General features: G+C 42.7%; 1 protein-coding gene across 1 annotated transcript; it reads right to left on the reverse strand.

Annotated features, from left to right (window-relative positions):
* Positions 1 to 508: 508 nt before the first annotated feature.
* LOC139729907 (uncharacterized) lies at positions 509 to 11,623 on the reverse strand. The gene is made up of 3 exons (XM_071640826.1): positions 11,516 to 11,623; positions 4,368 to 6,018; positions 509 to 2,996 (listed from the first exon to the last, which is right to left on the reverse strand). Exons 2-3 carry the CDS (start codon positions 4,834 to 4,836, stop codon positions 1,978 to 1,980), a joined length of 1,488 nt encoding a protein of 495 aa, XP_071496927.1. The 5' UTR covers positions 4,837 to 6,018; positions 11,516 to 11,623; the 3' UTR covers positions 509 to 1,977.
* Positions 11,624 to 12,299: the final 676 nt, after the last annotated feature.

Consider the following 12,299-nt stretch of genomic DNA (forward strand, 5'->3'; position numbering starts at 1 on the left):
TGTGAATCCCTAAATATCACTAAACCGTTGGACATCAAGGATTTAACGTTGAGATTACCCTTCTCGTGGCATCCCTGTGTAACTACCGAAAGTTAGCAAAGTTTTATGCTTCGTTTCTCTTTAAAGATGATGTTATTGGGACTCACTGATTTCGGATTTAACGGAGAAAAGAATCGCTGAATTTTTAGAGGGCAAAGAGAGGACAAACCTACAATTGGTAGTCCCAAATTTCCAAATCCGTGTTGGTACATTTTAGATTAAATGGCCTACATCAATAATATGTGACATAATGTATAAGTTTATGGGAGATCAATTAATCTAATGACATCAACATATTTCAAGGTTAGGATTTTAGTTCTCGCGACATGGCTTTACGTTCCGAGAAACTGTGCTGTGTTGTTGGTGTCTTTGTTCCCGGAAAAGACTTATTTCAATGATTAATTTATTGGCTACGTATACACACACGTACATTCTGGAAACGAGGGTCGACGCCATGTCAATTACGTATTGCACTTTGGGTTTGATTGATTAAGTCACACATCTTGGGTATACAGCTCTGAGTAGCACACTTTACCGGCCTTTCTGCAGAATGCCCTCAAAAGACACCTGAACTGTTTATGATTGACAATTTCGCAGTAAATTAACCATTAAAAATGTATTAATGGTTACAGAACATGTAGACAAGGGTCTACAAATATATGCATTTTCTTTTACATTTGGAGTAATGTTCGTATATCCGAGCTGCTTCAATGTGAGAGGAATTCTTTATTCAATGAGACACAATAACCATGAGCGATGCGAAGAATCTGTGTGACGAAAACCCTCGTTTGTCGTACCTCGGCCATCTGATGAGGAGGGGTGACAAGTTTGGGAAGTAGACCTATACGTGCTTATTTCACCTTTACTTAATCCTATGTTCACACGCTTGTAAACTTATCTCGGTGAAAACTTGATTCTGGATGATAGTCTTTCCAGAGCTTCACTCTAGCATAACTGATAGGTATGCTTGTTGTCTTCACTCTGTCAACATGTTTTTGTTTATGTATTCGTTTTGATAGATTCGAACATTATGAGATTTTTTCTATGATGCACATGATAACTTAAAGGATTTTTACTGCATTCGAAGTAATTATGATATTATGACACTTGATGTACATCGACTGGGTTAGATTATCAGTACCTGTGACTGCAATTTGGGCGGGACATTGTAGTTTATAGTCGTCATATTTATGGGGAAAAAATGTATGTTTCTGTGATAACATCATCACCTGCTCTCCAAGTCTTACCCTCATAGCTCTGCAGATCAGTGCAGGGTGCTAGTCTTGTCCCCAGCTGTCGTAGCCGTTAGTCGTCTCTTCGCAAAACCAGGTCGTCCGCGATTATATTGCACAAAGTGAGAGAGGTAAAGAACATCAAGTTTAAATCCAGAGGCGTGGTGTAATAAAAAATGTCCTGTTTTTGGCGTCCTCTGTTTACAGTGTAGAAGAAGGAAAAATCCGTCAAAGTTTCTGTCGAGAGAAGTACACTGGGCATTTTCAAGGCATATTCGAAGAAGAGTTTTAGACTCGTCTCGAGAAACACTGATGTCCAATATTAGTTTAATACTTCGCGGAATCTCAAAGGGTCTTTTGACACACTCGTCGAGCAAGAAAATGAAAGAAATGGGTGAAATAACATCTGGGATACTTGCACGTCCCTCCTGTCCTCATGTGATCAGTTTTAGAGGGAGAATGTGCTCTTCATTGCAGGTAGAGTTCCAGCCGCCACCTTTATCCAGAGTGTGTCTCTGTTTGATGTGTGATGATAAATGTGTGTGTGTGTGTGTGTGTGCGTGTTACGTGTGTGTTTATGTCTCTGTAATGTGTTGATTATGTGAAAGTGCATATGTCTACGAGATTGTAGCTCCGGCATGTTTACATGTCTATCTTATCCTTGAAGCAGGAATGTTTCAGCGCGTGTGTGTCAACGATCACCCTGTTAGCGAGGATTGCCGATGATGTAGGATTTAAGTAGCGGCGGCAGCGGCAACATGGCCACCTTGTGAGCGGGAACCTGCCGCAAGATGGCCAGCCTACACATCCTCTGCAGGTCCATGGTGGGCGGGAGCTCCCAGACGCGGACCAGGCCGTCGTCCGAGGAGCCAGCGATGTGGGACGTGTCGTGCGAGAAGGAGAGGTCTGTGATGTGGGGCCGGTAGCCGGGCACGGGGTTGCGGATCTGCAAGGCACAGTGAGTACAGTCGATGTTCGTGTCCAGAGTGGCCAGCACCTGTGCCGTGTCCGAGTAGAAGACCGCGATTCGCGACTTGGATCCTGCCACGGCGATCATGGTCCCCTCGCTGTTGTAGCTTAGTCGGTCGGGGGTGCCGATGTCCTCGACCAACGGCTCGTTGAGCGTACAAGAGTTGGTGTTCAGGTTGTAGGTCGTCAAACGCTGCTGCGTGGTGCAGCACGTGATGAGGTGGTGCGCAAACAGCGGGTGGAAGGCGTACGCCCCTACACCCGACAGTGCCACGGACTTACCCTGCGAGTCCAGGCGGGGAAACACTCCGCGGAAGAGTGACAGGTTCTGTCGGCGCACTAGGAAGAGCGAACCCTTCGACGAGCTGACAGCGATGAAATCCCCGTCTGGGGTGAAGCGACACTCCACGCTGTCCTTTCCGCTGTTGCAACAGTCACTGAGGAACGCGGGGTACATCTCGTGGCACGCCTGCCCGTAAAAAGGCAGGAAGAAATCAGTGGAGAACACGTAGAGCTTGTAGACGCCTTTGAGCTGCACGATGGCCGCTGCGTACGAGTCGTTGGAGGACACCGCGCAATACTTGAAGACGCCGCCCGGCTGAAAGAGCGTGTCCCGCAGAAAGAAGTGCTTTGGGTTGGAGCTGCTTCTGAACACCAGACGGTTGCCTTCGGCGTAGCAGATGAATCTTCCGTCGCCCATCATCCTGCAATGGGCGGCTACTTTGTCATTGTGACGTTTTCTTACCGAGTAGCACTCTGCAAGTAACATAATCAAACACAGATTAAAGGTTTCACACTTCAAGAAAAATGGATAATGTCATAAATTGCCGTCATAATTGACATTAGCGAACTTTATATCTGCAACGCGAACGTTAAAGACGACGCTATTAGACTGATAATGGTGTTCTGCACATGTGCGAAGCAGCTGTTTCCATTGTTAACCCTGGAGACTGTGCCGTCTTGGCGTTCGCGTCGCAGATGTAAAGCTCGATATCATCACTATACTGTTTACAGTCCAACATAATGCACGTCGCTTGCCATGTAGGGTAGCATGTTCGCGTTGTTAAGACGCAAAAGTCAGTGTTTTTTCTTTAATGAACAACGGCTTAACGTCCAATCGTATCCAATGGATTAGTGGTACAATTCAATGTCCGCAGATTTAGAGGGTAATTACATCACATTGTTATCAGTGACCCTTAATGGAAACCAAAGGGTTTAACTCAAGACATAATTTGATTTGTACCTAAATACAATAATGGCTGAAGATTTACACTTCGCGCTACGAGATATGCGCACGTAATGGGTTCTTATGAAGAAGAAGCAAATACATGGTCGTTACAGAGTGTACTTTAAGAATAAATTATTTTGTATTCTGTATTCTGCAGCAGAAATTTTGTAAACATTATAGGATTTATTCACCAAATAAAAGTTGGCCAGGTGTGAATAGGTGAGGAATCTTCTGGTAGTCCATAACTTATCGTTTTCAGATGAAATTACATAGTTTGTGGAGGGTGTCTTTGAAATACAATGTTGTAGGTATAACGTTGTAGTTTTACGACAAAGTGGCATCATTTCTAATTTATTAAAGAATGAACAAATACGTCATTATGCCGATACGGTACACATGCACATATACACATGCATCATTCTTGCTGTGATTTATATAAGTCTGTGCCTGCGTATTCATTAATTAGTATGCGTTTACATTATTGTTGAAGTTGTAAGGACAGTATGTTTCGGCTCTTGCTGTTCATATAGTGGAAACCGATTAAAGTCACAAAAGAACGTATTACACTATAGCAGTCATGTGATTTGCAATGTTATCAGCAAAAATGTAAACGAAAATACGAAATGTAGCTTCAGTTCGTGATTTACATTTGCATGATGCATTTTACAGGATAAATTAAATCATAGACAATCATTTGACATGAATTCGAAGAGTATGTACAAAATAATGTTTTCTCACAATAACACAAAAATTTGCAAAGACATGCATACAGCGTTCAATTCAATTCAAATGATTGTTCTGAACACCATCATAATAGGTGCAGAACTACTGGTACTCATTATCCACGTTAACTACAGGTAATTAGCGTATTTTGATAAGGAAACAGGTTGACTACTTACTATTTTTCGCGCCGTCGAGGCTCCAGACATGGACGACGTCATCCCGTTGATACAACGTCGAGCTGAGGTCGATGCGTCGTCCCGTGACGTCGCTGGCCACGCCAACACACGTGACCAGGCGAGAGTCGTCGAAGGGGGCGAACTGGCATGACGTGTGCCATCGAATGTTCGAACGTTCGTGGGTACTGAGGTGGTAGGAACGTGCCAGGTCGATCACGATGCGGATCTGGCCGCCGGTGTTGCGCGGACACTCGGTCGCCCGCGAGGGTGACGGGGGTTCCGAGTTCGTCGAAGACGTGCGCGAAGGTGACGACGGGGCGGACGAGGAGGGTGGGGAGTGGGTCATGGTCGACGCGTTCACACTGCATTGTCGGCGCTGTAGCGACTTCCAAGGAAACGATTTCAGCGTCTTTTTCGGGACGCTGTATCGTGGTGATTCCGAACTCTGCTTGCTATTCGAACTCCCCATCTTTGAACTCCTAACAATCAATTCGCTAGAAAACAGTCATGATCTCTAACAGCAGGAAGAAAAGAAAAAGCTGAAGGTTCAAATAATTCGATATGCTCTGGGCAGTGCAAAAACCCTTAGATGTTGGCACCAATATGGATTTATTCCAACATTTCGAAATCGCACAAAACGATCAAGTCCTGGTGATATTCAATTCAAATTTCCCTCGTCTTCACAAACTATTACGTCCGTATTTCGAACTTGATGTCGACGTCACGTAGTCACGCCTCTGTCACACAGCGGTTGTTATGGGCGATGTGTTTGCCAGCTAATTGGACGATCTGTCAGTGACGACGAGGATCTTCCCACGGTCAGCGTGCCGGCTGGATGTCGAAACGAACACCAACGTCGCAATTATATTGCACTTAGAGTCACGGCAAAGACGAGTTCCGTGTCGGTGCACGCGTCCACTCTCGTGTCCCACGGCGTTGTCCGTCTCGGGTCAGACACAATATAATTTGTTCACGTGTCGGCGATGCGTGGAAATTAATTTGCACTCAAGTCGATTTCGGCGAATCAAAACGCTGTAAAGTTCATCTCACGCTTCACGGAGGCTGTCAATTCGAGCGAATTTTCAATTATTGATGAGCGCGAGACCATAAAGAAAATGGCAGAGATAAACAGAGAGGGATGCCCAAAGACTGAGAGTTGGCGACAAAGAGAGGGAATGGGGAAGGGGTAAAGAAAAGAGAGTGGCTTGTAAAGGGATACCAATTTGCGGCCACTTTAGATGCGAAAGAGACGATATCAGTACTGGCTTATACAGGCGGTGGTGCTGACGTTTTCCGTTCCCAACGAACTCGAATATTGCCTTATTCGACGATTATCCACTTTCCTCATGCGTATAGGAACTGTGGTACATACAGAGACTGATGACAAGTGTTGTTTGGTGCGGCGATTCGTCTCTCGTAGTTCTTTCCCTCCCACGATGAATGCGGCGCTTTAACAACAGGACAGAATACTTGTGGCTCTCAATTCTTGCTGGTAGCTGCAAAATTTTCTGAGCTGAGACCCGCTGAAAGTAGAACGCACCACTACCGCTCGTCCGTCCGTCAGAGAGGCTAGGCCGACGAAGGCTCATTCGCTGGATCGTGTTTCTCCATTAATGCTGATTCTGCCCGCACGATGTTGTCAAACCGTCGTCTGGTGGGAAAAAAGAACGAAAAGGGGGCAAGGGGACATGAAAGATAATATCAAGATGTAGAACTGACATGATAATGTACAATTGGGGCTTCTAACTGGCGATGAGCAGTTCCCTGGTGCTTGAATTGTTACTGACGTTAAAGTGTGACGATGTTTTGTACGGTTTGAGAGAGATCGTCGGTGTTTCTTATTCTGCTCACTAAAGGAAACAGTGTACATCACACAATTTTGCACTGGTCAAGACAACCATGAATTTGTGACAATTAAATTATAGAAGATATAGGTCATATGAGCCACCGAGATAAAGAAACACATTTTTTTACACATCGCAAGTTCAAGTGGTGACGTGATTTAGATCTAAAACTCGTGTCTCCAAAGTTCATGCGCTGGCGGGTTAACTTTTTTTTTTTTATCAAGGTGGCATTCACACAGTCATTTATTTAAGAAAGCCGTTGTAATGATCTTGGCCGATCCACTTACATGTAGGTGTAGTAACAGAAGTTTAGTTCCAATTAACATTTGCTATCGATTTCAGAACATTCAGTTACAATAACACATGATCATGCAACGCCATAAGATAATTATGTTTGCAAATATATTGTACAATACATCCAAATCCAAATGTGACACAGCTGCAGTAACTTTAAACGCTTACAACTACTTTTACACTGTATAAAGGCGAATGGGGGAAATGGAGTTCACACCGTCCCGTCTCTTGTACGAAGATTGTTGCTTTGGAAAATATATTTTCAAACTTAGACTGATCAGAGACAGCGAAATAGCATGACAAGTATGTTTCACTAATAATACACATTACTTTTACTATCATCATGAAACTGTAGGTCATACTGTGATCGACAGTGACACACATTAAATGCACGTGTGGACTCACATACTCACATCATGCACACGCCTGAGCACACACAGACACACGCAGACTGGATACATAATCCCTCATAAAATCGCTGTTAATTTCTTGGCTGCGTAAAGCAGTTTCAGTAGACGAGTGACTGGACTGTCGGCTGAACACCAAACCCAGTTACTGATTGGCTCAATCTTGAAGTCAACTGCAACACTAGCGAATATCGTGTCCACAATCGTCAACCTATAGCTTGTGATGTTCGAGCATAGCAGCAAAGCAGTGTAATCAAACCATCTAATTCAATTTAAAAAAAGACAGACATGATTACATGTCACTCGCCCTATGACTTTGCATTAATGCTATGTAGTATGTGGAAATATTCCTTAAATGGCTGTAGGACGATAAATGAATCATATTCACATCACATTCTTGGTTGTCTACTTAAATAGAAAGTGTGTGACCCACAACGAATGCATGCTTACACTTAACAGTATGCATTCGCTATACAAACCTTTTTTTTTTTCGTTACATCATTACCAGCTTACTTCTATGAGTTGGAATTTTCAAAACGGCCATAGCAGAAAACTTTTGTATCAAAATAAAATGCAATGTGAGTGACTATAATATGTGTGTAATATTTTTGTGAAATTATAAAGGAAGTAATGCCGCTGATCACTCGTATGATTGCATCTATTATCAAGATCCTATACGCTGCAGTTATATAATGGAGAATTGATATAGGTCACGTTGCGTGTCCAATGTCCCTGCGACCTTAGCAAACACGTAGTCACTTGTAGTTCACGTGTATGTCGCATGTCTAATACACTATATCTTATTACTGTCGAGCAAATCGACTAGTACAACGTGTATCATAAGGCCATTACAACGTGTAAAATGTATAGGGTGGTATGGCCAGGCGCGTGCAAAGCTTTGAGCTACAGGAAAATACAGCATAACGCGTTGAGAGATCACTCAACTCGCAAATGATGTTCATGAATCAGTTTGCCCATGCCTCCGAATGAAAATGCATGTCGCGCCTCATTGTGAGGATTTTCAATTGACAAAATACCAAATATCAGAAGAAGAATTAGAATTTTTAATCATTAAAGATAGCTATTTCAGCGTTCTCGTGTGATTATTAGGAGTTAATTCAGAAGAGGTTAACAGCAAAACAAAAATTACAACAACAACGACAACAAATAAAATTTTCGCTGAATTCTCTACAAACTTCTTTTTTGCCTAACAGCGATCCAGAATAATGATATCGTTATGGGTTGTTGTAGAGTACGATACAAACAGCAACAACCAAAACGATCATTGTTTCAATTGATTATTTTTCTGACACGAGATGGCGCTACACAGTCATGGTACATGTATTTCGCACGGCCAGAAGGCGCCATGGATGCTCCCTGCACAGTCGGTCGTGAGACTGCCCTTGTGGCTTGTTCACACCGCAACGTGATGCTTTCATAACGTACAGCGAATGCTTTTAGAGTGGCAAGAAGCGAACGTGTTGCGTCGCGAAACGCCGGAACGAGCGCACCAGGGCCTCCGTGTCAACGCGAATTTTGCCCGACGTCCAAGAACAAAAGAAACCGGCCTTTGTTTGAACAGCCATTAGTGGCTAACATCCAGGTCTTTCGACTTGGGCTGGAACTAATCATTACCCGCATATTGTGAAACGCGCTTAACTCCTTTTTAATACAAGTTGACATTTCGCCAGTAATTACGGACGCCAAAGTAAGGGAGGCAAGTGGGGGAAAAGTCAAACCATTTAGAACATTATCAATACCGTCGTAGGGTAAAAGCGGCGTGTAAAAGAAGACAAACCCTATAAATCCTTTTGAAATTTTGGCAGTCGACAGTCACAAAAGAAAATCATGTCTATAGGTTAATTTGGCAGTGTCTTTTTGTAGTTTGAGCCAAAATTCAGATACAGAAAACTGTAACAATGCTAAGTACTATCATAATCAAATGAGCATTTTGATTCTGGTCTACGACCAAGCATTCAAGTATACAATAGGGTGAACGCATTGTACTTTACCAAGTTTGATTTAAAGGGCATGGGATATTGTTTGGTGCCAATAAAAATAATCAAAGCAACGCCAAAACAGAGCCGTCGGCATGAATAGCGCTTTAGTATTCACAGGACAGTACCAGTATACAAAATTGGTTGTCCGCTCCTGTTCTTTTGTGTGTGGTGTGTTCTGCAAGCTGTGTTCGGTGTGGACTTCCATATATTGCGGTCTTTGTGCTCACAAAGATTGCTAACCGATCTCCAAAAACCCGTAACGCTTTGTATAGGACAAACTATGCACATCTCGTACTCGGCAGGGGCAAGGACAACATCAGGAGAAACGGAGAACCGTCTCTCCGATCCGCACCTTTATATGGTCACGACACGCGAGTAAAAACATTCCTAGTTCTTGTAGTGATCAAAATGTGTGTCGCGTGCCTGCGATATTTTACTCCGCGGAAAGGGGGGGGGGATACTAGGTATAGCGTATCATAAGACCGTACGTGATGACTGGTGTACGATGAAAACAGCAAACAGAAAGAGGCTAACAACAAGTTCATACATATCATTGGGTATATGAATAACAATGCTATGTACGGTGCTGGCAAAATCAGTATGAAATATAGAATTGCAGAATACATAAATGACTTTGTGGAAAACAAACTGTTCTCAGCAAAAATATCAACGGACTGCTGAAAACAGACTACTGTATAAGCGAAAGAAACTACGAGCAAGAAAAATCGCCACAACCTCATTAGATATCGGAGATCGCGACTATTATGATGGGACCATTATGGACAATGACAGCTGGGATAACGTTGGCTAATGTTTGACCTTTGTCTCAATTTCACAGGCATTTGACTAGGGATTTACAAGGGAGGGTCCACGGAGATCTTCATCCTAGGGGATGCTCTCAGCATATTTGGGAGATAATCATCAAAACTAATTTGCATCGCATTTTAAGATCTCAACGATTCATGATCAACCCACGCTTTTCCCCCCTCAATAATTGTATACAGAAATATTGACGTGTAATCAGAAAAGATGATGGCAAGTCGCAATTGTTGAGTAAAAAAAATGAGTAACTTACACATAATGAATGAATCAATATTTTGGTTAGGCCTATATTCCAGTTGATTTCTGGTTAATGATTGTTCTTTTGCAATGAACACTGAATCCTATTTCTTTCGTAAATCATCACGAATACCATGACTGTCGAACATGTGAAAATAATCACGGAATAACTTTTCGAGGTCAAGCACAAATTATGGGAAAGTGCGAAGCATTGGGCCCAATGTTTATGTTGGTATATCTAGAAATTATAATCTATGGACGATATGATGACATTCTACAATGTGGTATATACTGGCTTCTTTGAAATGGGTTTTGAGAGACAAAGTGCACGTAAGTGAGGGATCAGTGTGACTATCAAACGACGCATCGTGAATGTGGGCCCTGTTTCATTTACAGGGGAACTATAATCGGGCCAAACAATGAAACCAAAGTTGGGACAGATTCAGATCAGATATATTTGAGACGGATACATATCATAGACATTCGGGATGCATTCTAGAACGTGACAAGATGGGTGCAGATATTGTTCCCAAATGGGTTAGTGAAACAGTTACTGACTTCTGATGACTGATTGATCTTAGAATTGTCCCTAAGATCAGGGTTGCCGTGTTAGTAGTTGGCATGCTACAAGTACCTGCAAATATATGACTAAGCAAACCAACTGATTATTGTTCATAGATATAGAATTACGAAACATCAATTTACATGTTAACTCTTTATACTGAGTGATATGATTACAAAACCAATATAAAAGTTATCACAATCATATACCTTGAAAATGCCAGTCTGTAAATGATAAGCCGTGTCTGTCTACATTCGGTGTTTACCGCTTTCTTTTTTTTTTAAGGTACAATGTACCTCTTTGGTAAAAAGTGGAGTTCGATAGTGGACATGATGTGATTATAATAGTGATTATGATACTGCCAACGAAAATTAGAATACAGATGATGTCATATCGTCTTTATCATCATCTCCTTCACCATCAACATCAACAACGTAATCATCATCATAGTAAACATCGTCATCATTGACAACTTTTGCATTACCAGAACACAATAATGTAGTTATACATCTCCACAGAAATACACCATGTGTGTCATGCGTCGAGTTCAGTGTCATTAGTAGGCCTACATATGGGACATAGTCATGTATGCCTCCATACACCAGCGCATTATTGACCAGCAGCACACATTATAATGCATTTTATGTGCACTGGTGGCATATTCGGTAAAACGCTGCAACTCAATTCTATTCATCTGACTGTTTTTCTCCCCTTAAAAAAAAAAACCACACACAAATCAACAACAAACAAACAAAAACGCACGCACACACACTTGAGTGGATAATAAAATAGTATACGATAACTACCAATATGCCGGTATTTATAGTATCTGTTGAGTCCCTTCTACTATAATAATGTTAATTCCTACGCATTGCCACTGGTGTGCATTCTGTCCGGTTCTTTTTATTCAATGGTATAATGGAACAGACGCAATCGTACACACATTTACGCACGCCTTAAGTATAAAACACGAATTTCTCACCGAGTCTTTCACGAGATATCCACCTTCTCTTGTAGTAATCCAGCTCCGACCGGACCGGCTAGTTCCCCCATTACGTCCTGTCCCCAGCCCTCCCTACGTTCGTGTGGCAGTCGCGTGCCGGACCAGGATAACGAAAAACGGGATTCAAAGGCCGATAAAAAGACAAAGAACGGCCCCAACAAAGGCCGGGTTATCAGACGGTAGCAGCTGGTACGAGCATCTACTCTTATCCCCATATATTATGATCATGCTCGCACACACACACATACACACACGCACACTTACTCCAATCTATCCACAGGAAAACGCACACGCATACACACTCTCACACACACACAGACCTCACGAAGAGAGAAAAAAAAATGCTCGCTCTCGTATCATCACTCGCAGACACACACGCGGAAAAACTCACGCGCGTCGTATTTTACGTCCAAATCAGCTTTCCGGCGACGGATAAAAAAGCCGGAAACTTACATTTTCCAAGATATTTTCCCTTTGTGTAGCACCGGGTAGAAGAGAGATATCATGGCTTTCATCTCGACGAGACAAGAAAGGCAGGAAGGCATTTGCAGCTCGGCATAACCCGTCGACGTACTATGGATGCTCAAAAAAATGGTTGGCTATGTAACGAAGAAAGATGCAATTTCGAAACGGGCAGCATGTTTACATTTAGGTTCGCTCCTCGCTCTCCGTTCGCGTGCCCCTCTCCGATGACGTCACACTGACGTCTGCGTACCTGGATGACTCTAGAAATAGCCTAAGACGTGAAAAGAAAAATATCGCG

This window comes from Diadema antillarum, unplaced genomic scaffold (assembly GCF_040938485.1).
Source record: "Diadema antillarum isolate AM-2024a unplaced genomic scaffold, OU_Dant_1.0 seq00000269_RagTag, whole genome shotgun sequence".
NCBI lineage: Eukaryota > Metazoa > Echinodermata > Echinoidea > Diadematoida > Diadematidae > Diadema > Diadema antillarum.